Source organism: Brienomyrus brachyistius, chromosome 6 (genome assembly GCF_023856365.1).
Source record: "Brienomyrus brachyistius isolate T26 chromosome 6, BBRACH_0.4, whole genome shotgun sequence".
Lineage (NCBI taxonomy): Eukaryota > Metazoa > Chordata > Actinopteri > Osteoglossiformes > Mormyridae > Brienomyrus > Brienomyrus brachyistius.
The window spans coordinates 3,731,564-3,756,627 of NC_064538.1; the positions used below are offsets into that span (position 1 = coordinate 3,731,564).

Genomic DNA, 25,064 nt, shown 5'->3' on the forward strand with positions numbered 1-25,064 from the left:
TTTACTATATTATCAGCAGTGGGCAGCAAGATTGCCTTGTACTTGAGGGTATTCAAACCCCATTTCACTCTTTTCACTGCAGCTGGGTTGACCTGTATATGTTAGGTGAATGACCCTAGATTGCCCATTGTAAGTGTGTGTCTGGGGTGGGGGGGGTTGCCATAGTAAATGGACTAGTAAATGTTCTCTGAAGGAACTGAGGTGTTCTGCAAAGAAGCTTGTGTCTTTTCAGCCCATCTCTTCCTTTTGCGCATTCTTCACGAGCTCGCCCATAGTGCTTGCCGTACCGAGTCTGATGTCATTTTGAAGCGTCTATTGGAGCCGCCTTCCAGCGTTCCCATGGTGACGGAACACAATCTCTCCCGGTTCTCGTGACAGGCTCCCGCGTAAGCGAGAGTCATAGTTCTTTGCAAAGTTAATTCATGTGAAAAATAAACTAATGCCCATTTTGCCTTTGGGAAAAGCACACTAAAGGTACGCATATTTCTATAGCAGAATGTATTTAAGATTACGTATTTGCAAAAGTTTTCTCGCCTGCAGTGTCGCGCGACTGTCCACGCGTCTTTGCGTTGCTACATTAATGAAAGGGTCTCTTTCCAAAAACATTATTAAGGGTGTAACGTTAATATTAAACTTAAGACCTGGATATTTTTTTCTTGTGCATATCTCTAGCAGTGTATGGCTGGGACAAACTCCTCAGGGGACAGCTTGGGATCTTTTACCCCCTTTCTGTCAAATTCAAGTTCTCTTACTTTGCGTTTTTAGTTAAACAGGTCGATAAAAAAAAAAGAAAGAAAAGCCATGAGAGGATATCTGAAAACATTAGGATGGCTATTTAAACTCCAGAGCAAAACTACAACAGTAGGGAAGCACAAGGACTCCGATCTCTGTCTTCAGGTAATCCGTTTGCAGTTGCATTTTTAACAGAGCTGCTTAATGAAGCGTATACATGCATCTTTAGGATTTGCATTTTTGCGCAACCGATCATTCGCTTCTTCCTTTTTCATCGGGGTTTTGATCTTGTTCCTGTTGCTTACAGAACGGAGGCGTTGAGGACCAGCATGCCGTGATCGAGCTCAACGAGCAAGAGCGCTGCTTCGTACTGCGGGACCTGAATTCAGCGCATGGAACCTACGTCAACAACTGTCACATCCACAACGCGGCCGTGCGCCTGTCCCCGGGAGACGAGATGCACTTCGGCTACGGGGGGCCCGCTTTCCAGCTGTGCGTGGACTCTACCCTTCAGGTCGGATTCTACTGTCATTGCGTTCTTCGCACGAGTGTATGAATATAGCGTGGAACTCTGTGGAGGAACGAAGCATCACTGTGAATGTTTGGAAGTTTTGGCACCTGCTGATTATATGTTGTCTGTCTTTTTTTATGCTCCCATGTATTCGCCGGTGTGTGTGCCAGTCTTGTCCCCCAGTGCAGAAGCGCATTGCCTGGCACGCACCAATGCAGGTGCCCCCGTCAGTGGGCACCCCCTCCCAATTTCCACTACTGAAGAGGCAAGCCCAGGCCAGTAAAACGCAAGGGGGGGCTACCACAACCCCTCGCCCACCTAGCAGGTTACGGCCGGCCAGTGCTGGTGTTAGGAGGCTGGGGCTCTGCCAGTCCATGGACCACAGGGTCTCCTCTCTCAGGCCAGGTACCCAAAGTGTCTCCGACAAGAAATATGAGTGGTATAATTAGTACTATCACAGAACAATGAATCATATGAATATACACGTAGAGTGAAATCTGACATAGCTCATTGGCGTGTGTTTCTTATATTAATTTCTGCATGAATGCTTTTAGAAGCTTACATAGTTTGCAACTTTAAGCCATTATGGTAATTCTTCTCTCTGCTTTCCTAAACGAGTCTATGAATCTTTTGCTATAAAAATATGAAGTTCTTAAGAAATCATTTTCAACTCTACAGGAAGCCATTCCTTACTCTCAGATAGCGAGGATCTTGCGGGGAACACAGAGACTCTGCCGAACACACAGGTGCTGCAGAATCTTCTGCAGGAGAAGGTAGCCTTCCTGCATGGCCACATATATGTCCAGCCCTTTGAACAATTGCTCTTTAAATTACGGCTAATTTATGCTCAGTGACCTGGAAGCTGCCAGCAGCAGAATAAATCTGGGAGGACTGATCAGTTAGGGCTTGCAGCTACAACACAGTATTGGTGACCTACTGGATGTCTAGGACTGGCTGTCTGCCATGCATCATAGCTGCTTTCGCCCCTTCAGCAGGGACTTAGCTGTTCTGCATGGTGAAATTTTTGGTCAAAATATTTGTCAGTGTATGAATCAAATGTGCGTTCGTCGCCCTCCCAGTAGGTAGACAGTTATTGCAAAAAAGCTATGCATGCCAAGGTAAACAGCAGAGTTTCCCAATTCCGGTCCTAGAAGGCCAGTCCGCAACATGGTTTACAGATTTCCCTGTTGAAACACACACACTAAACCTGGTTATGCTGAATAGGGTGTGTTTGAGCAGGGAAATCTCCAAATTGTCCTGAAGACTGGCCCTTCAGGACCGGAATTGAAGAACCCTGGTATATCGTATGCAAAATTATACGAAATATAGAAGATTTATGCAGGTGCCTAATACAGCATACTGAGTGTCTCTCAGTGCGTTTGAAATGAATTTCTACATACTCCAATTTCCCCCCTGGGGACCAATTAAGCATATATTTCATCCAAGCATCTGTTCCAAGAAAAATGCTCTAAAAACGCAAAGCAAGTGAAGGCTGTTGGCGTGACGCTGGGGGGGCGGGGGGGGGGGTTCATCATTTCCGGAACAGGAGGAAAGGCTGCTGCGGCTGGGGGACGAGGTGGGCCGCCTGGTGGCGTTCGAGGCCGAGTCACAGAGGAAGGACACCGTAATCGCCGGCCTGAGGGACGAGGTGTTTGCACTCCAGCGCCAGGTGTTGTGGGCGGACCCTGAGATAAGCACCAGGCTGAAGGGCCTGGAGAAGGACATCAGTGACAAGAAGGACCAGATAGAGCAGCTAAAGGGACAGGTGCTATACACACGTGGCCCGGCACACACACAGATAGCGATATCCAGCCAATCGTCATACGTGTGTTTTTAATAGCTAATAAGCCATTAGGTTTGTGATATGCTGTAACATACCCATGTGTATCTATTTTCCATCCATCCATCCATCCATCCATCCATCCATCCATCCATCCATATTTTAACTAACTGTTTATCTAGTACAGGGTTACAGTATTTCTAGGAAGGCAGAAAAAAAACACTCTGGGTGTGATGCCAGTTTATTGCAGGCCGTTATGGAGATTGATGGCTGTTCGCTGTCTGTGTTATCTATGTTTGATTATATTTCATGGTGGTGCAGTGGTTAATGCTGCTGCCCCCCAGCAAGACGGTGCTGGGTTTCGTTCCCGGTTCAGGCGTAGGACTTCTCTGTGCGGAGTTTGCATGCTCTCCCCGTGTTCGTGTGGGTTTCCGCCGGGGGCTCCGGTTTCCTCCCACGGTCGGTTAGGTTGATTGGCGAGTCTAAGTTGGCCCCGTGATTTTGTGAGTGTGCGCGCCCTGAGGTGTGTTGGCGATGCCCAGGGTTGGTTTCTGCCTGCGCCCCTTGTTCCTGGGATAGGCTCTGCCCCCCCCCCCCCCCCCCAACCTCAGTTGTGATTACACGGTGATGGATGGATTAAATTTGAATGACATTATAAGGATAATCGTTACAGTAAAATTCATCCTATCTATGTTGTTCCCTCCTTGGGCCTGTGCTGCCAGGCTAACTCTGATGGATAATGTAAGTGTAGATGGATTGATAGGTACTTTTACCGAAAGGGTCTGATTTATCGAACCAGGTTAAATAACTTTGTGTGGTGTGATACTGAGATGTACTCTGGGTGTAGGTCAGTTCCTTAACTACTGTGCCACCTGCTGTCTTTCTTATGCATTAATTAGAATGTTAATCGCCCTCGCTTGAATGCAGATGCAGGAGCTGCAGAAAGGCTCCAGTGAGGTGTTCAGACAGTCACTGGCTGAGCGGGACATGAAGATCAGCAGCATGAGAGGGCAGCTAGAGAAACTGAAGAGAGACAACGGCATGTCTGCAGGTACTGGGGCGGGAGCTGGTAGGGAAAACTGCAAGCTGTATGTGGGAACACATGTGGTCTTTGTTGGACTACATCTCCCACAGCTATGGGTCATACTACGGCGGATCCGCGGACCCCATATACCACATGATTTTCATCTACTTACATATGACAATTGGTAAATTATGCACAGAACGATGTTAGCAGCATCAAATACAGTAACAAAAAAGTGCATTGTGTACAGAACTGAACTCTTCTATCCTCTGTCGCTGTCTTTCTCTGTCACGAAAAGAATTCTGGCATTTTAGCCTATTTCTTGGGAGGCCATAGAGCAATGAAAAAATATCTTGTATCAAGGGAGAAAGGAGCAGTGACAATCGTGCTTTTTATACCCCTCAAAGGACGAAGGAACAACGGAAAACCTTTGGCAAACTGTTGCACATTTTGCAGTTTTTTTCAGACCACAGTGAACCATGGTTCCAGGGGGACTGGTTTAATTGTATGGCTACAAGTCAGCTGGTAGTTTTGAAAACGATTGTGAATTGAACACATTGGGTCAGTTAATTATTCCGAATTTACTCTAAAAATGGACATTCCCTCCAACAAAAATTAAACTAAAAATCAGTCATCCTCGTCTGCATCTTCTTTTGTACCTGTTGTTCTTCATGTGCCGTCTGGTGCCCATTAGATTTTCCACTTGCTCCTCAAAATGAATTTTAACCAAGCAATAATGGTGCAACCAGTCTCCATGTCTCCATGTAACCCTGCCCCCTCTCTTTCTGACCTGCCACTCAGGGCTGGTGACCCGGCTGCAGAAGGATCTGTCAGCAAGGGAGAAAGAGGGACTCGCACTGGCCTCTGAGGTGGACAGACTGCAACAGGCGATCCGGCAGAAGGACGGACAGCTGGGGTCCATGTCCAGCAAGGTGTCCTGTCCGCCGCTCTCCTCGCCTGGGCCTGTTCTGGTGTTTGGGTGGCATTTCATAAGGGGTTACTGAAAATAGATGGATGGATAGTGGGATGGATGGATGGATGGATGGATGGTTTGCATTTAACAGTTGTGTCCTCGTTTGGCAGAACATGAAGCAGCAGGGTGTGTTGCTTGCACGGGAAAAGGAGGCGGCACTTTTGCACAAGGTACGTATCTGTATCCCTGTTGCAGATGGAAGCCCGTCCTCTGTTACCCGCATGCATGTGCATGTGTTACTGCATGTTCGTATCGCACTAGCGAGTTGAAGATCTGGAGCATAAGCGGGCGGAGCTGCAAATCGCACTGGTGCAGAAGGACATGGAGTGGGACTCCTTCAAGGGAGTTCTGGACAAGGAGCGGCAGGTCAGATGGTACCTCGGGGCTGACTTTTCCAATTCGGTGCATAGTTGTCAAATGAGACAGTTTCCCTGCTACAGTCCTCGTTTGTGGTGATGGGTTCGTGGATCATGCTGTGCCCTCAGGAGCAAACCTCCCTGCAAGCAGATCTTGAGGAGAGCCGGAGGCAGGAGCAAAGGGCCCTCATGGAGCTCCAGCAGGAGCAGACTCGGGTGAGAAACCTTTCCCTTCTGTGGTGAGGAACTGCAGCCAGCACCCACTATACAAAGTCACGCTCCTGGTGCATGATGACATAATACCTGCTATGAAACTGTGATGTGAAGCCGCACCCATCGGCATGAAACCACACCCCCTGATGTTGAAACATGCCTTCTGTTATGAAGCCACACCCATCGGCATGAAACCACACCCCCTGGTGTTAGGACACGCCTCCTGTTATGAAGTCACACCCATCGGTATGAAACCACACCCCCTGGTGTTAGGACATGCCTCCTGTTATGAAGTCACACCCATCGGCATGAAACCACACCCCCTGTTGTTAAGACACGCCTCCTGTCATGAAGCCACACCTCATCTTAACGTAACACTAACAATAACTGACATACCATATACATCACTTCCGTCCTCAGCTGGAGAGGCTCCGGTGCCAAATCACCCAGGCTACCTGTACCAGCCCTAGATCATCATCTCCACAAGACACTGTGTCTGACCAGCAGGTTAGTTCGACCAGCACTCTAGCTCCATTCCAGTCAGGTTTGTGCATACCATAGCATAGTAAATATCTTTTTCACTGTTATTTTATAAATATATTGGAAATATGTTTAAATTGGGGGAATTTCTTAATTGTCCTTTTGATTGGCCCTGAACTATCTGCAGATAACAGAACAGATATCAGAATTTATCAGGGAAGGAGAAGGTCTGAGAACCAGGGTGAAGGAGCTGGAGGAGCAGCTGAAGACAGCATATGAAGAGTGGGACAGGAGGGCCAAGGAGGCGGAGGTGCTGAGGAGCACCGTGGAGGAGGTGCAGGTGAACAGCCACCAGGGCTGGGCTCTTCATAACGGCGAACGTCTTACTGCTGTCCCAGTACTGCATGCTGGTGTTTAATTGAGTGGCAACCACTGCTGGCAGACAGAATGAACAGCATTCAAGTTAAAAGTGCCTCCAGAAAGCTTGCTGCTGTAATGGAAGTGTCATAGTAGATCATAAAAGAGATATTTCCATTGGAAAATAGTAGAGGTAGGTCAATACTTATTTATTTTGGACAGTACCGAAAATTTCATCAACTCAGGTAGAGTCATCTAATGACGTTTAGATGAATGGCAGACCACGTTTACAATGGTGGTCTCAGAAGATTGTAATGGAGCTGGAAGGCGTCAAGGGGCTTCTGTGTCTGTGGTTTAGCTGCCGTGAAGAAGCTCGTATCTGAGCAGTGATTTTCTGTGTGTGCATGTGGGTTATGTATCCTCAACCCCCACCAAGTCCTCACCCTAACCCTAAGTAACCAAACAAAACACATGTCTTCAGACGTTTGACATTTTTAGTTTTTTGATTTTTTGATTTTTATAAAATTGAGTTTCCCCTTGTGGGGGCTGAAAAAATGTCCCCATTAGGTCAAAATGATTGTCATAGTTGGTGTTAGGGTTATATTTTTAAGAATGAATGGAGACTTCCCCCTCAATGATATAGATACCTAATCTGTGCATGTCTGTTTGTCCCCAGACATGCCTGCAGAAGGCGCACTCTGCTCCCGCCCTGCAGGAGGCGATAGCGGCCCTGCAGGGGCAGCACGTCCCCCCTGGCCTGGCCTGGGTGCACGACGCCACCCTCTCAATCCTGGGCTGCCAGCTCAGGCAGACGCAGAACACAACACAGGCCCTGCTACAAGCGGGGATAGACGTGTCAGACTACGTAGAAGGTAAAATGGGCCCCGTGAGATTAATTGTCACTCTGCAGGTGGCTAAGAAGCTGAGTCTCTCAGCATCAGTGATGCAGTCTCTGTCAAAGTGGTGTTATGCGCCTGGACCTTTGACTTAAGTGCTTTCCTGAGGTGCCTCATGTCTGATGTGGACATTCCCATGCAGTGTGCAGGCCGGGGTGATTTAATGCGGGGGTTTACCTAGGCTGAGACCCAGGGCCCCCTAACTGTGTTAACGGGCCTCCATCCACAGGGATCCCCGAAGGGATCGGAGTCCTGGGACAGCGAATACAGGCGTGTGAGGATGAGGTCAGAGCCCGGCAGGTAGGCTTTTAGCACTGCGCTGCCAGGACTGCAGTCTCCCGTCGGGGCATTTTGAATCCTGTGTTTCCCTACCAGGCATGATGCAAATTTAGCAGAAAACTAGGCAGTGTCCCAGCTCCGGATTTAGTGATTTCACGTTTGTGTTTATTTGGTGATTAATTTTGGGGGGGGGGGGGGTGAGTGGGTTGAGACGCTACGTCTGTGATCGGAAGGTTGTCAGCTCACGTCTCAGGGTCGGCAGAGTGATTTCATTATCGGGCCCTTGAACAAGGCCTTTAACCACCAGTTTCACCAGGGACAGTGTGACCCCTGCTTTCTCAATAAAATCTATGTCTCTTTGGATAAACGCCTCTGCTATGATGTAAATTTAATCTACAATGTTGGATGATTGAAGCAGAATGTCCTGAGGCTGGTTTAACAGGAGCTAAAAAACCCACTTTGATACGGAGTGATGATTCCGGCCTTCCACCCGCAGAGGGCGCTCACTGTCTGCTTATCCGGTCCGGTTACTGATTCCCAGGTAAGTGACCTTGGGAGCTAAAGCCACGTTTTTTCCCCTCACCGCGCATCTGTGAGCAGGCAGAGCTGCAGGCGTGTCTGAAGGCCCACGACCAGAGCAGGGAGGAGCAAGCCAGGGAGGCGGAGGAGCAGATGCACACCCTCCGGGAGGAGCTGGAGAGGCAGGGCCAGCAGGTGAGATGGGGAGGAACGCGGATCCTGTCAAAGAAAGGTGATCCTGAATCAAATACAGTGAAATGGTCTCGCGTTCAGCAATCAAGTACAACTAAACGATAACATTTAAAAAAACATAATATTTTTTCCCCTTGTAAACTGACTTTGGGTTTATGAAAGGTGCTGTATACATGAAAACTATTAGTATTATAACACTATTAAATATTTATACTAAACAAAGAAACATTTTTTAAATCACCAAGAGAAGCGTTGCACGATACATCGGCAGACCTAAAATGTTTTAGCCTCCCCAAATAAGTGTGGATTGGCTTAAGTCATGAATAGCTTTTTATATTATTTATGCTTGCCGTCGCCCCCCCTCCCCCATTAGAACAGTTCTAGCATTTTGGTTATGCAGATATCCAAAGCCTAAACCTACACTAAAGGATAACTGCTAGGCAACAGTTTTGAGTTGCTTATCTGTTTATTAGGTGTTTTTATTACTGCCGATAGCATCAATGCCCCATAGTGGGTACTTAGAGTTTGGATGCCATTTGTGTACTTTGTGTTAGTGTAGCCTGTCTGACCCACCTGCAGCTGCTGCAGGATGCGGTGAGGACAGAGAGAGACAGAGTGACGCAGTCGCTGTCTGCGCAGCTCGGCCACCTGCAGGAACTGCAAAGCCAGAATGCAGAGCTCATGCAGGTAACTTCCCAGGCGTGTCCGCAATAACAAATCACAGCTCGTAATCAGTTTTTATTACTCTGAGTTCATAGATTCACTGCCACCTTTATCCAAGCTTGTATCATTTATATTTGGACCAGTTGAGTACCTCTGTAGAAGATCCTGTGTCCTTTTGGGATTAAACTGACAACCCATTGGTATCAGTTCTAGTACCTTAATTGCTTAAATGCTACCTGGAGGTGACATAACTTGTATATACAGACTTTAGGATGATCACGGGCCACTGAAGTGGTATTAGAAAGAGCCACTGTTTGTGATTCATCTGAATAGGACCTTTCCTAACACTGCAGGCAATGGAGACCTACCAGAAGGAGGAAGCTACACTCAGGCATCAGCTAGATGGACTGAGGGCTGAGCTGGAGTCACTCAGGAAAGCTGAGGTAGAAGGGCGGGGTCAGCAGGAAGTGTTGGGGTGCATGCTTGTTTGCATACTTGTTTGCTATGTAGTAGGCGAAATATAGTATGCAAAGCGAGCAGTATGTCCGAATCCTCAGTATGGATGAGACAGTAGGTGAATGGTATTCGGGTGGCATACTACATTCTGTAACATTCTGAAGCATGGAAGCTACAAAATCCCATGAGGCCTCTGGAGCTGCAACCAGAGATGAAGAACGCTGCATGACCAGACATTTGTGTCCAGATGGCATAGGAAGTGCCCTCTCTGTACAAATCTAAGTAGAAAACAATGTTGAGTTGACTCAAATATGTATTTTTTTTACCTTGATAGTATTTAACAGTTTTAACTTTTTTTTGGTGGGGGGGGGGGGGTTCAAGCTAGATCACTAGTAAATATACAGCTAAAATAATATGCTAGATGGTGATTGCAGTGCACAAATACTGTTCCCAAGAATACATACAGTACGGACTATATTAACAGACAAGTAGTACGCTTCTAATAAAATTCAGTGCATACTGTGCAAGTATGCTATTTTGGACGTGCCCTCGGCATGAGACCCCGAAGGTAGTGTCATTGGTCACCCACATCCCTCCAGGCTGCTCTGAAGGAGCAGGTCCGGACCCGGGAGACGGCGCTGGAGGCAGCAATAGCTGAGGCAGAGCACAAAGGGGCGGAGCTGGAGAGGAGGCACTGGCAGGGCCAAGAGGAAGAATACAGGGAACAAGTGCGACAGCATGCACACACTATCGTGGCCATGGAGCAGCAGCTGGAGGATGTGGAGAAGGAGAGGGACACCCTAAGGGGGCAGCTGAGAGGTGTGGACAGGGGACATCGAGGGCTGCTTAGACCAGTGTTTCCCAATCCGGTCCTCTGGGACCCACAGTTGGTCCATGTTTTTGCTCCGTCCAAACTCCCAGCCACACAGTTTTGGCTCTCTCCCAGCTCCCTGGGAACCTCTGGGCTGTCTGTGGGTCCCCAAAGACTGAATTGAGAAACACTGGCTTAGACAAATACAGTGTGAAAATGAATCCCAGTTCATCACTGCATCTGATAAAGAAATTATTAGGTTTTACTGTTCAACGGGGAATGTTCCTGGTAAAATATTTAAGTGACATGTGAGTGACAATGGGCATGTATTAATTATGCACATATATGTTGTGGAAGCATTATTTGGTTTGTCGCTACGCTGTGTTCATGAAGATGTATATTTTACTAAAAACAGATTGACGTAGTTAAAATTTCAGGAGTGTAGGTTACACACAGACTGTAGATAAGTAAATTGCACACCCACATAAACGCTTGTATCTCAGCTTTTTTGTAGCTCCTCATATTATCTCTGTTGTGAATGCTTTCAGTGTTTATCTTTCTCGTTTGTCCAGAGGGATGCATGTTGCTCAGGCTTGTATTTGAGATGGTCTTGCAGATATTTAGGGATGTTACTCTTCTTATTGGTGCCTTGGTGCCTTTTAAATGTCAAACATAAATGTATTTAGCTACTAAAAATGAGTGTATCGTGCCTGGTAATGGTTCATATGGAGCGCAGTGAGTTCCAGCACTGTGCTCTCCAAGGCTGTCATGATGCATGGTGGTGTTTTTTTTTGTAGCTGCAGAGGAGAAACTCGGAGACCTTAAGGCTGAGGGACAGAAGAACCCTGAGGTGCTGGTGCTGGAAGAGAGCCTCGCAATGGCCAGGTACACAGTGCGGCCTGGATTTAAGGTGCCTTCCTGCTGTATCTATGGGGTAATTAGCAAGCTGCTGACACAGAGAGCACTGGTTCCTGAGTGCAGTGTTTGGAGAGCATATGTTATTTAACAGTGACATCCGGACTGCCTACAGCAGTGAATTATGATACAAATAATTACTTCAGCGATGATCATTAACAACGTAGGACTAAAGCAGCACCCCCGTGAGGATCAGGATTGGTTACACCCACTGCTGTCTGACTTATTGGGTCTTGATAGTGGAGGACGGAGGATGTATTTCAAGGAATGAACTGCAAGTGATGTTAAGTCAAATTTACCATCCAGCCAATGTCTCTGTTACTAGGCTGTGACTAATGGAGGAACATAAATTTTTCATCTTCTAGCTCTTATGTAGTAACTCCCTGTTGTTTGAATTTACGATTATGATTTTAAGGTCTCTGCTTTACAGTATTAGCACATCTCTTACTTAACCTTTGTCAAATGGTTCTTGCTGTGAGGCATGGTCTACCTGTAATACATGTTGCTATTATAGGTGCACTTTCTGGAATAATTTCTGCACTAATGTGTCGCTTGCTTAACCTTAACCTTTCTTGTCAATGTGGGTAGTTATTTTCTGTGAGGCGTGATCCATCTACAGTACAACATTCAAATCTAGTTTCAACCTCAGAACTTCCCTTACACGTTATAAATTTGAATAGGTCTGATTTATGGTAGCTAAATTGCAGTGCTTACATAACTGTGGTATGTCATCTGAAAGGAATCTTGATTATCTGCTGAAACTGTTGATTCCCCATGATGCTGTTATATAGCAGTAGAAACCGACAGTGGTGGGGTTGGGGGTGTCCTCTAAAAACCCGAGGAAAGAACATTTTTTGTGTTTTCCAGCTGCCTGTGAATAGCCGAGGAGGAGCTGTAAAATCTTCGCTTCCAAAACTGCCGTTCGTTCTTTCAGCCGAAAAGAGGTCTCGCTCCTCTCTGGTCTTTCCGAACCAGCAGGAGTTCCGCGCGGCGCGATGCAACGAAACGTCTCTATCTCAAGGATACTGAAAACTCAGCTGCTTTTCTCAGTCTAGGAGAACCGCCTGTAATGACTCAGTGAACCAGTGCAATGCTTCACTCTGCGTAATGAGTCAGAGCCTCCGCAACGCATTACAAGCCTTCGCGGCTGCGAGAGAAGTGTGATGTGACAGGGGTTAGATGGGCAGATTCACGCGGCTTGTGAAGAGCGGGAGAGAACACTGTGAGTCAGCGTGGCTGCCTGCTCGTCTCAGCACCGCGGATGACATGGAGTTCAGCTTAGCCACAGCTGTGTCACTGTGGTACAATCCAGCCACAGTATCCATGTATCAGTGCCGAGATGAGAGAGGGACCAGTCTCCCAAAAAGAGCAGGCTTTTTAGAAATGAATTGTTTTGCTTTTTGTTTTAGTATTTTATGGGTTTGGGTACATATGAGCACTAATATACCTCTGTACATACACAACGCAAACACACACATACATACATACACACACACAAGTTTGTGATTATGTTTTTGTAGGGACCCTCCATTCATTTCTATGGGGAAAACTCTAATCCCAGCATGAGGACTTTAAGCCCCACCCAGCCCTAACCTTAACTACAAGTAACCAAACAAAATACGAGACTTTTGGCATTTTTACTTCTTTGATTGTATTCACAGATTAGACCACCTGAAAAAGGGTCCCCACAATGTCAAATAAACAGGTTTTTATTACATTGTGGGGGCCATTTGATCCCTACAATGTAATATAAACCTAATCCACACACGCGCACATATTTGTGATATAAAAAGTTTTATATATTTTGATTCATATTTCAGTTATAATGTTCGAGGTTGTGAACAGTCTCCCCACCGAAGTCGGTAACACATCTGTTCGCCTCTCTCATCACTGACTTTTGTGGATTGGAGCCAGACTCACGCTGCCTGTCTTTTACCCCAGGGAAGCGCTGTCTGAGGCGAGGGAGGAGGTGGGGGCCCAGGGTGATGTCATCGCCGCTCTCAGCCGTGAGCTGGCCATCGCCAATGCAAGGATGTCTGACATGACGGGTGAGGAGATCTGCAGTTAGAGTTGCACATTGCATTCTTGCCACAGTAGGCCCTGTTTTCACTTGTTGCCATGGCTGCACTGTATATAGGTGCCTTTTTCACGGTAGGACCATATATTCTTCCTGACTCTTAACAAAAAATACACGTTAAAAGCATGTTATATGGCAAGACATTTTTACCTAAACCTACAAAACATTTTACTTATGGACTTCGTGTACCAAGTTTGGAAGATGATGTAAACATTCTCTGTGTGTGAGAGTGGCCTTAGTTTGGCAGCACAGGCTGGCTCAGGTTCTGCACAGTCACCCGCCTGCTTTGCACGTGCAGGAGAGCTGAGCGAGCAGCAAAAGGTGGAGCTGGAGCAACACAGGGCCATGGTGGTCGAGCAGAGGGTCCAACTGAGCATGCTCACTCAGAAACTGAGCCAGATGTCACAGCTGGTGGAGCAGAAGGGGGAGGAGCTTCGGAAAGTGAGGGAGGAGTTCAGGTACAGCAGTAAAACTGCAGTTCTGCCGCATCACATGGTCCAGCATCCATCCTTCCAACTGGTTGAAACTCATCATGCAAACAGACCACATTGATCCAGAATCTGTCCCAGAAAGCGAAGGCTGTTAGATGGAGCCCAATTCGGACAGGACTTCACCATTACACACAGGCTTCCTCATGGAGGATGATTTCATGGTTTTTTTTGGGACGGAAGTTACTCATTTAAATCCAAGAACACAGCATTTCTCAATCAATTGATATTACAGTACAGTATGGAATTAAGCCCTCATTGTTAGTAAAGTACTAATATGGTATTCTTACTATAGCGTGCTTGAACATCTGATGGAATTCTGCTAATTAATTCAGTACAAATAAAATGCCAGATTGTCCCTAAAAGCAACACTGGAAACACTGCGTTTCTGGGTGGAGGACAGTGCACATTAAATAAATACTGGATGGGATGCCATTGGCAGATGAGTTTGTTACAGAATTTTTTGTCTTGTTTTCTCTTGCCTTTTGACAGGATCTGTCCTCATTCTCCTAAGGGGGGGGGTGGGGGGGTGGATACTGAGTCTAATTCACATGCTCTCTGAAAGTCTGGCTTTTCAGCTGGGAAAGCAGTGAAAACAAGTCTCCTGAAGTGTGATTTTGATCCTCGAGTATCTTTGGATGTCAGCTTCATTATGTGGCGTGTGTAAATGGTGCCTTATTTGTGTGTGTGCTGGCAGACAGTGTCAGAAGGACCTGCAGGTGCAAGCCAGCGCTGAGACGCCGCTGGACACACAACCTGAAGGAGGCTACAACCCTGCAGAGGTAAGTAAGCCTATAGCAATAGTGAGTGCAGAGGCTTATCCCCCCCCCCCCCCCCCCAGCAGGTAACAAACTGATTAAGAAACTCAGCCTGTTTTATGTGGATTTTTATGTAAATGCTGATGTCTCCCCGTCCAAATTAATAAGTCATACAGAGCACACTCCTTTATGTTTCTACTACAAAATATGTTTTGTATCGCGATTTCACTTGTCTGTCATCACGTGAGGGAATATCAGCCAACAAGAGACTGGACCCCTGCTAACTACGGGCCCTGGACTGCCTGACTGTGTTATCTCACTTATAGGAGAGAGAGTCCCACAGGCTTGTGTCTGTTTTACTGTTATATTATCACTTCCTATTGGTGAACTCACGGTGTTAATGAGCTTCCATCTCATTGGTGCTGTGCCATTTCTAGCAGCCAATCCCTGCTCCCTCATCCTCTTTGTAAGCAAGTAATGTTTTTTTTTTCTTGTCTCATCTCTTTTGATGTGGTCAATCACGTCCAGGTCAGGATCTGGCGACAGCCGGAGGGCCCAGTGGAGTCCAGGGGTAAGGATCGTGCCTCGGTGTCCCCAAGTAAGTGAGTCAGACTCTGGAAAATCTAAAGGTAGTTATTTTAGAAATAAGATAACCGATATCCTATCGAATATACACATATTCTTTGCTTGGTCATGTTAAAATGCACAGATCAGTTTATATTGTGTTTTATGTTCATTTATCTAAGATGTAAAAATGTAATGTAAAACATATTCCTTCACCAAGAGTATTAAGACCTTCTCTTGCATGAAAAATTCTCCTTCAGTGTCGCCTCCAGAGCTCTGTGCCCAGCAGGTGGCGCTAATGAGACAGGCGCCGAACGAATGGAGAACCCAGTTGGCCTATGAAGGAAATGTAACTGGCACCTGTGAGGTACAGCTTCTCCTGACCTGCTCTTATCACAGCCCAACGTTAAATGCTTTATATGATTATAGCTACAAGAAGCTGAACGTCACGCTGTTGATATTGCAGGACTTCAGCCTGGTCACCTTGGTGCAGAGCCAGGAGAGCGTAGAGCAGACAGCTAGACTGGACTTATGCGACACTCTGGACCTCAGCGAAAGAACAGTCAGTATTAGACGGTGCTGGGCTGGGGGCTGATCTTAAACAGACATGTCTGTGTCATCTCTTCTGTTCACATTATGTACTTCATGGACTGTTTATTAGGTGAATCTTGCTAGTCCTGGGTAGAATTCACTTATACCTTCAACGGAAGGTGAATTCTGTACAGCATTGCTGTACTGAGCCTGTGTGGCTGTCCTGTTAGCTTTAACAAGCCGGGCCATTCTCTCATCTGACCTCTCTCGTCAACAAGGTGCTCCCTGCTTCTTTAGGTTCTCTAGACCAGTTTTCCCAACCCAGTCCTCACGGACCCGCAGAGAGTTCACGTTTTTGCTCCCTCCCAACTCCCAGTAGGAGCAAAAATGTGGACTCTCTGGGGGTCCCGAGGACTGGATTGGTAAACACTGCTCCAGACTATGTTAAGGATGCCAGGATCACCACGTTTAGCGGCAACAATCACACCATGTTCAAAATTGCGAAGAACTGCTGTTTTAATGCGTAGCTAAACAGTAAGTGGGCCTCTTCATCCTCACTGCGTGCTGCCTGTGCTGTGGCCACATGACTCACTGTTTGGAGGAATTGTTTGCATCCACAAGCATGTGTTTCTTTTTAACTGGCCACTAGTGTGACACCATCACATAGCTGCTTAATAATGGCTGGCGATGCTGAAACGAGGCTTTGTGGAGGCTTGTGGAGGCTTTCCAGCCAAAGAGTTCATTACTCAAAGCCTCTTTTAATACAATGTGCACTAGTGACACATACTGGGTAATATAGTGCTGACAAAATGGGGTTTCTCAGAGATAGAGACAAATTAAACAAATGACTTAGAAACAATCTTTCAATCTTGCAATATGTTCAAACTATTGCTTCATAGAAACATCTAAACAGATATAATGAATAGTGCTCCCTTGGAGGAACATGCAAAAACAGAATGGACCTGCTATTAGTAAAGGCATATTGATTAAACACTGATTTTGTCTAATTATGAATTAATTCTGATCTAACCTGACCTGACCTGTATTAATTCATAAGTCTACAGTGTATCAAGTATTCTAATAAGAAAGACAATCTGTTCGACTCCTCAGACTGAGCTGAAATGAAGCAAAACAATGGAATCGCTTAGAAATAATATGACTTTATGAAGCTCTGTTCAATGTGGTCATATGACTGTCATTTTGATACAGATTTCAGAACGAAAATATCACAAAGGTTTTGAAACATTTTGAAATGCTGTTTCAAGTTTGCCATTAATATATACATTTAACGTGTGCCTCAGAAATTTCAGCTCTCAGTAGTGATCTTTTCAGCAAGACACTCATAATCCTCAAACCAACCAATATTACCCACAAAACGAACAAGGCCACATTTCCTTTTATTGACAATTTGGGACTTGAATCAATAGAATTTCCCCCTGGAATGCAATGCTTCTTTGTCATCGATCACCTGATTTTCTGAGAGTGATACAACCCTCGACGCAAGGCTTAGGCAGAAACGCTCCTTTGAACTCGTTACATGCTTCAAAGCCTCAGTTTCGAACATAATATCACCAGTAGTGATGATCAAAACAATGCCTGATGAACTATTTGCGGTGTTTTTTCACCTCATTAGCTAGTACCCTTGCTTTCAGCCCTTTTTTGAACAGAGAGCGCCATCTGGTGGGGTGAAAAATACAGCAAATGGTTCATGAAGCAACATTTTAGCCTTCACTAATCACCAGTTACTGCTTTCCTTCAAAATAAAGTGAATAACTCATTTTACACTTTGCCTGTTTATGCATCTGCTCCTTTATGCTGAGGATATTTAGGTTACACAGTACCATAATCTTGGTCCCTAAAGCACACATCCTGACCCCCTCACATCTGTGATGCTGGCCACAACCCCCCAGTACCTGGACCTGGTGCGGGCCTTGAGTGAAGCATTGGAGATGGAAGAAGTGCGGCTGTCGGGAAGCTCGTCCCTGAAGTTTCTGCCTCGGGCCGAGAGGGAGAAGCTGGGCTCCTGCAGGCAGAGGGACCTAGAGCTGCTGAGTGAGCGGGCAAGATGCAAGGAGGCGCAGATACAGGAGTATCAGCGGGAGCAGGAAGTCTGGAGGTACAGTGATGAGTGAGCGAGTGAAGATTGAGTGAGAGCTGTGGAAGGGTGATGACTGAGTGCCTGGCGAAAACTAAGAAGCAACGAGGGTGTGACTGCATGACTGAATGAGGTGCACCAGCCCACGAGGATCTGGCCAGGCTGCTCTTCCCCTGCAGGCAGAGCCAGGCCGTGGGTCAGCGTCTCCAGGGCCGGCTGGACAGTCTGAGGGAGGAGCTGCAGGCAGAGAAGCAAGAAAGCTCCCTGCTGCGTGAGGCCCTGCGTCGCAGCCAGGACCGCCTGGCGCAGGAACTGAGCCTCAACAAGGCCATCAAAGAGCGCAAAGTGAGTTCCAGTTGGGGACAGGGCTAAGTGACACTGTACCTCTACTGCTGTAGGAGTCTGCATCTTGTCTACCGTCCACCATTTTGCTTAGCCCACCTCCACTTATATACAAGGAAAAAAATCCCCATTCCATCTTTCCATCCCTGTATCATGTGGTCTGTTTGTTGTTCCAACCAGAGCAGGTCTTGCAACTTACTTTATCCCCCACCTTCCCCCTCCTTCACAGGGTGTGGCTTCAGAGCGACTGACACCAAGGAGCGGGTGGGTGGTCTCTCACAGCTGCGTCCAGGATGGATGTCGTGATAAGGTAAGTGCAGTTTATCCTTTCTGATGAAGGCTCTTAGTGATTTAAATCTCTCCTTTGCAAACTACAATTTTATCTTTCCTGTATTTCCTTGAGTAATAGGGCCAGGGTACTAGTTAAATTCTCCCTGCATCTCAGAAGAGATTTGCCTATTATAATTTATATAGCTCAGTGTATTGCGTATCCCACAATGCACCTGTATTACACACTACGGTACCTCTGGGAACATTTTTGATCATTGTGGCTCCACACAGTTCAAACCTGTAGCTTTGATGTCTTTGTTATTAAAATTACACCTCACCTAATCACAGGATAGACAAGTCTTCTGTCTCTCTTGTAAAGGAAAAGATCAATGACTTCACTACTTCTGAATGATTTATATCCAAAACGAGGGTTCCCCCGGGACTGTAAGCTGAGCTGGCTGGTTCTTTCGGAAGGGCAGATAATTGGCAGGGAATCCTGTTTGAGATGGTACCCCCACTGCAGGGTGTCACAGTGTGACTGCCGCTGTCTCTTTCGCCAGGATCTTCGTAAGCAGGATGCTGGGGGGGCGGGCACATAGCTTTCGTCTTTTCCATTTGCAGTGAAACGTTGTGCTGCCCCTCTTTACCACAAATAGAGTCTGATGTATGATAGCACTGACTCCTATGTAAGGATAAGGAAAGGTGATGAAGACCATGGATTGGAAATGTGCTCCAGAGAAGCAGGGCCATTGTGAAGCGGGGGAGGGCGAGGGAGGGGGGGGGAATGATGCTCAGGGGCTCTAAAAAAAATTACAACATAATTGGATTGGTCTGGGCTGGGGACCCAATATGATATGCTTTCATGTGGTCTGAAATCACTAGCCGTGCCTCTGCAGCAGAGTCAGGTCACTGTGGTACTACGATTCAGAAAAGTACTAAACATGAATTAGTCCGGCATTGGTCAGCTGTGTGATTAGAAAAAGGGAGTCCTGCCCTATGAAACAACACCCTCAACAGTTATCTTCAATTTTCCATCCCCTGCTGCTAGTTAATATTGTGGTGTTTGTGGCGCTGTGCGGAAATCGATGCGGCATTTGAGTAAACTGAAACACCATTGTCTGTAGGTCCATCTGTCACCCCTGCCGTCGCTGTCTGTATCTCCCTTGGACAGGCCGCTTCTGGGAAACCCGGCCTGCACAGGAGGCTGAAGAAGAAGGAGTATGAGGTGGAGGTCCTGAAGGAGCAGCTGAAGAACCGAGAGAAGGAGCAGAAGCAGAGGACAGCGACGCCCACAGAGGTGCTCTGAGCCCTGGGTCGTGTGGGACGTAACGTGTCCTCAGGGTGATTTGGGCATCCACACTTAATTACTGCACTGCTTCGCCTTAAAGAATATCTTATTTACCTTGTTTGGAATTTACACTGTCCAAGAGATTGTGCATCAGACACAATCTGGGCTGGAGTGGTGAGAGGTGTGTATCACAGATACAGTGGAGGCATTAATCATGGGAAACCTATTCGTCACTCAAACATCTACGAAATGCAGCAATGAAACAAACATGAACTGGCTCCGGCTGGGACCCCCCCACACTCTGCAGTGGGGAGGAGACGCTGCCCCAGGCAGTGGGGGTACGGTCAGCTCGGTGCCGGATTGTCTCTGCTGCATTATGATGTCGATGTTCCTTCGCAGTGACCCTGGCCTCCTGTTTCCCTGAATCCTCAGGCCCGTTTTTCGGGCACCGGAACTGAAAGCGCTTGTCTGCTCCAGCACAGCCACGTTGGCTGCTGGGTCATACCGAGTTGTGCCTGATGGTGTCGCCGTCTTAGCACCTTCCGAGATGATCCGCACGCATAAAGCAGGACTCCTATTACTCCACATATCCAGCCCCTTCATCTAGCTGCTTTTCTGGCACTTTTGCAGTGAGTTAGGTAACGTATCACGCTGTAGGAAACTGTAACGACGGCCTCTCGTGGGACATGAGCTCGAAAGCTTCAGGTCATTCGGCCACATCCTCTTCCAGCCGCCCCACCTGCTGCCCTCCTTCTTGGAGTGGAAAGGGGACGGGGGGTGAATTCCTGTGCAAAAATGGAACCGATAGAATCCCCCACTCCTGCCATCCCCCTACTTCCTATACATGAAGATCTAGAGATCAAGACAAAGGCCAGCTCCGCCCTGCTATGGTGCTTCCTGTCTCTAAGCCAGTGTTTCCCAACCCACTGTGGGGACCCGCAGACGGTCCACGTTTTTGCTCCCTCCCAGCTCGTGGTAGCAAAAAAATGTGGACTGTCTGGCAGGGAGCTGGAAGGGAGCGAAAAAGTGGACTGTCTGTGGGTCCCTGAGGACCAGGTTGGGAAACAGTGCTCTGTGCCAATTCTGACATCGAGGTCTTTCTCAGTATAGATTTCATTTTGAATGGACAGTCTTATTTCTACATTTTCTTTTTACGTTTTTTTTTTTTTTGATGAATTCGGTAAGATGGAAAAGTCGTTTGTTGTAGTGGCTCCTTAACGGTGCATTTTTTGTAGCCCAGACATGATGTGGAGCCCGCCTGTTCTCCTGCGACACCCCCTGCGGGACCCTCCAGCCCGGCGATGAGAGCCTCCTCTCCAGTGGAGATGGCTGAACGAGAGCCGCAATGGTGCCAGTGAAAGAGAGTGACGGGCTGAAGGTGATGCTTCTTGGACCTGAGAATGAAAACGGGGGTTTTCCGTCACAGCAGCGCCTCCCGCCCCCTTTCCACCCTCCCCCCAGTCTCACTCTCCCCACTGCAGTTCTCTCACGACGTCGGAGTCTCCAGCTCCCCTGGATGCATCATCGCAGGTCTGCTGCGGCGGAGCTGACGCATTCGTCAGGCCCTGCTTCTGCTGCTTTTGGGTGTAGCGGCGTGTCATGATGACGAGCTGCGCATGCAGTCACTCCCAGCAGGCGCTGCCTGAAACAGTAGCTGTTTTTAGCCAGCGCCTTCTGGCAGGTGCAGGCTAAAGCATTAGCTTTCATTTACCATTAGCTGCTGATATCGTATAACTAGAATGGGGAGCTATAATATAGCATTTGTAACATGCTAATTTCCCAAGGTCAAAGTTAGTGAAATATATATGTATAATTATAGAAATCTGCCTGGATATGCAGACAGTGGACCAGTAAAATGTATAATACGAAAAAACCTGTTAAAAATATGCAAAAAGGAATGGGACTAATTGTGATTTTTCACTGCTTTTGCCAGTGGGGTATTTTATAGAAAATAAGCAGCTGGTTCAATCTGTAGGATGTGGATTTGTGTTCTCAAGGCTGTTGGTTCAAATCCTAAGAACAAGTGCACTGTGGGCACCCAGGGATGCTCAGTTCAACCGGTCAGTCTCATAGGCGGCACTGAGGCCGCCTGTGTGTTGGGCACACCATCCGAGACAAAATTAAACTGGCTGAAGACGGATTTAAAATTGGCCCGCGCTTTGCGGCTCCCCGTGACAGATTTAACCAAGCTGGGCTGTCCCTACGATGAACTTTACCGAGTGATCAATTTTGCTGGCCCACATAACCATCGGCCCACTGGGAAAATGCCCAGAATACCAGATGGACACTCCAGCCCTGGTGGACGCTAAATACTTATAGCTGCCTTTTGAGTGTGACGTGTATATTAAACCTATTGCCTTAGTTACACAGATGAGAAACACTCTTATTGCTCTCTGTTCTTTTTCAATAAAAAATAAATTCCAATGAGGAATTTCTTCAATAACTCAAACAATAATACATTTTTTTAGAGGAAAACATTGTTAGCAAGTTGTTGCCACTGTGTTAAATGGGCTTTGGTGAAAATTACAGGATCATTCCCTTCTTCTAGCTGTCAGTTATCATTTGACCATAATCATCTGTTTGTAGCTATCCAGTGTCTGCTGACGTGGGTTTCAAAGCATCTGAACAAATTTAGTTCTTTAGTTCTTCAGAACAACCACAGCATCGTAACGGTATAAAATATGTTTTCATTACCTTTGCTCCACAAATGCATGATTATGCAATGATGTATAATCAATTACTCTGGTACTCATGTTTAATTGTCATGGATAATTAAACGATGTCTGGTTTAATAAATGCTGTGACTGTATTTATGATTTTGCAATTCTACTCCGGGTTGTAAAAATGAACGAAACACAACGTATATACGAATATATATATAATGATGATGAAGATGATGATGATGACGGTGATGATGATGTTTGTGTAAGGCGTAAACTGATGTGTCATTTAAATTGTGTCTATTTTACAGAACAGAGTTCTTTCAGGAGCTCAACATTAGATTTTAATATTTTCAAACGTTTCAAATAACTTTTTCATATTTTAGTTTCCGTGCCGCAAGAACTTAAAAGTGACTTCCTTATTTTAATCATGTAAGTGTTAAATCTTTCACCAAATTATCAAACGTGACACTTGAGGGGGAACAAGTAACTTAGTGACTTACCTCAAGTACAAATCATGAATCGATATGGTAACTGCATGAAATATACGAAGTTATGAGTTATAGTTGTAGTTTCTGGTTAATTAATGCATTAAGTTGGAGTGTTTAGCTACGTTATTTGCGTCCCCTGACGTAAAGTGTTACCGAAATCCCTACATTTAAGTATAGATATATCTTTAAGTATGCCATATCTTAATGTAGCATGTGCCACTCGTCACTACTTTTCATGCCCTCTGTTTACATAAGTGGCATTGAATTTATTTAATGCTGTAAGATAACCTTAAAACGACCCTCCTCCTTAATTCAACCATTGACGCCAGTTGCGTAACTGAAAAACATCACATAAGCGCTCGGAATTATCCGATGCAACATCAACGACATCGATGAACTCTAATAACAGGGTGGCACAGTGACTCGGTGTCACGGGGTTTAGGGTCGAAAACCGCCGCAGCACTGGCTACAGTTTGAATGCTCCTCCCGCATCGTGTGGGTTTCTTCTGTCTGGTATCTCTGGTATCTTTGAATTGCCCTTAATGCATAGATGTGTGTGTCGCCTGAGATGCATTGGCATCCCGTCCAGGGTTTACGCCAGCCTCGTGCTGCCCGGGATAGACTCCAGCCCCGGCCAGACTAAACGCTTAGAATATGGGTGGGTGGGTAGTAATTATAACAATATGTGACCGACTGGCTGTAGTATCTAATTCTCCCTGGCGAGGTCGCTTTAACGAAACGGCCGAATGAATCTTGCACAGCACTTAAATTGGATGGCGTTAGTTTGGTATTGTTTTTGGATGTCATTAAATATTATATTAGTGATTCGGTTTAATTTCGTTTTTGGTTCGTTTAATCCTAGTGATATTAGATGTCTAAAACTATTAGCTGAACTTCAAATAACTTTAATGCAACATTAGAATAGAGGTTGCGTGTACCACAGGCCATACAATCTATAATAGTCCCACATTGTAAATAATTTGCAATAACAAGATATAGATCATTCAAATGTTGTTAGGTGAAAGATTCAGGTGAATAGCGATACACATGAACAACACATGTACTTTGAAATATTAATTAGCACAGATGAAGAAAAAAAATTATGTAAGCATTTAATTCCCTAATATGAATACTGCATTTAAAAATTGCATTAAGCAGTGCACAGCAGCGCGGAAACAAAAAACAAACGGGAAATTGCGAATATTTTGGGAAATATTCAAATTTTCACGTATGATGCAATTTGTAACTATTTGTTTTTGTGGATTTCTGTGGGTTTCTACGCCTCTTTAAGAGGCGTGGTGTATGTTCAGACGTAGGAGCTTCGCCGTGAGGAAAGTGCGACCCGAGAAATTCGAACGCCGCAGGATTTCCTGCACAGTGGCGCTGTGCCCCTTTAAGGAAAGGGGATCTTGAATTAGTTTATTGTACTGTACAAATGGGTCCGTAATCTCGAGATTTCAGTTCATTGTAACTCAGACCTCAGGAGGAAGAGCACCAGTCCGCATAGTGATTGGATGCAATAACGAATCTGTTGCCTATGGACCGTAGGTATTTCTATTCGTAGCATTTTATTTGTTTAGTAGTTATTTTATTTGAAATAATTTAAAAAGACATGGCTTCCGACGAGCTGACAACGAAGCTGAGTCGGCGTCTTCAGATCGGTGAAGGGGGTGGAGAAGAGCCGGTGATCGTGAACAAGACGCGCGAAAACGGAGCCGAGAAGCCGGCCACGGCGAGCGCCGACACGGAGCTGGGCGCTAAGCTGCTGCGCCGCGGGGAAATGAATGAAGGGGAGCATCATCCGCGTACCATGAAGGTCTTCAACCCCTACACTGAGTTTAAGGAATTCTCCAGGAAGCAAATCAAAGACATGGAAAGGATGTTCAAGCAGTAAGTGCGTCTTACAGGTCTATCGTTTTGAAATGCAGTGGGTGTCAAGCGTGACAATGGACCTGCAGCCCGACGTGCCAGTCCCGGGATTTATCTGTAATAAATGGGCATTTCAGTGGTCATTGACACATACAGATATTTATGTATGATTAGCGGTTTATTCGTGTTACTATGCGGGAGACTTCGACTACAATAAAAGCGACGCGGTGACAATGACAGTGCGCGGCTTGCATTGGCGGAACAGTGATGCTAATGTTAAATTTTAGGTCGCCTCTATACAGACGAGGCATATGAGATATTGCGCATTTTTCGAAATAAACGTAACTTCTGTTATGATCACGCACATGTTGGTCTTGTTAAATAATTAATTTTAAAAAGGTAGCCTAATTCTAAGGCAGCTTTGTGTCTCGGAACTTAATTCTGTAAGTGCGTTGAATATTCGAAATATGTATA

At 46.1% G+C, this 25,064-nt stretch overlaps 2 protein-coding genes across 6 annotated transcripts in view; both read left to right on the forward strand.

The window, feature by feature from the left end:
- The first annotated feature begins 329 nt into the window (after positions 1-329).
- fhad1 (forkhead-associated (FHA) phosphopeptide binding domain 1) lies at positions 330-22,360 on the forward strand. 5 transcript variants are annotated; one of them, XM_049017208.1, is made up of 31 exons: positions 330-474; positions 766-897; positions 1,040-1,246; positions 1,414-1,648; positions 1,922-2,016; positions 2,790-3,008; positions 3,951-4,074; positions 4,849-4,979; positions 5,131-5,190; positions 5,282-5,386; positions 5,506-5,592; positions 6,010-6,096; positions 6,257-6,409; positions 7,103-7,298; positions 7,552-7,622; positions 8,202-8,315; positions 8,892-8,999; positions 9,329-9,418; positions 10,031-10,250; positions 11,040-11,127; positions 13,099-13,205; positions 13,533-13,692; positions 14,420-14,504; positions 15,009-15,078; positions 15,305-15,411; positions 15,511-15,606; positions 17,486-17,691; positions 17,850-18,015; positions 18,242-18,322; positions 19,454-19,579; positions 20,806-22,360. In XM_049017208.1, exons 2-31 carry the CDS (start codon positions 802-804, stop codon positions 20,926-20,928), a joined length of 3,813 nt encoding a protein of 1,270 aa, XP_048873165.1. In that variant the 5' UTR covers positions 330-474; positions 766-801; the 3' UTR covers positions 20,929-22,360. The 5 variants fall into 5 exon arrangements, with proteins under 5 accessions (XP_048873165.1, XP_048873167.1, XP_048873166.1 ...); XM_049017210.1 differs by having other exon boundaries at positions 15,009-15,051; XM_049017209.1 differs by having other exon boundaries at positions 6,257-6,403.
- Positions 22,361-24,046: 1,686 nt separating this feature from the next.
- LOC125744921 (EF-hand domain-containing protein D2-like) overlaps positions 24,047-25,064 on the forward strand; it is a 29,427-nt gene continuing 28,409 nt past the window's right edge. The window contains exon 1 of the mRNA XM_049017232.1: positions 24,047-24,611. Within this exon, the coding sequence (XP_048873189.1) occupies positions 24,334-24,611 (278 nt within the window). The 5' untranslated portion in view covers positions 24,047-24,333. The remainder of the gene's footprint in view (positions 24,612-25,064) is intronic.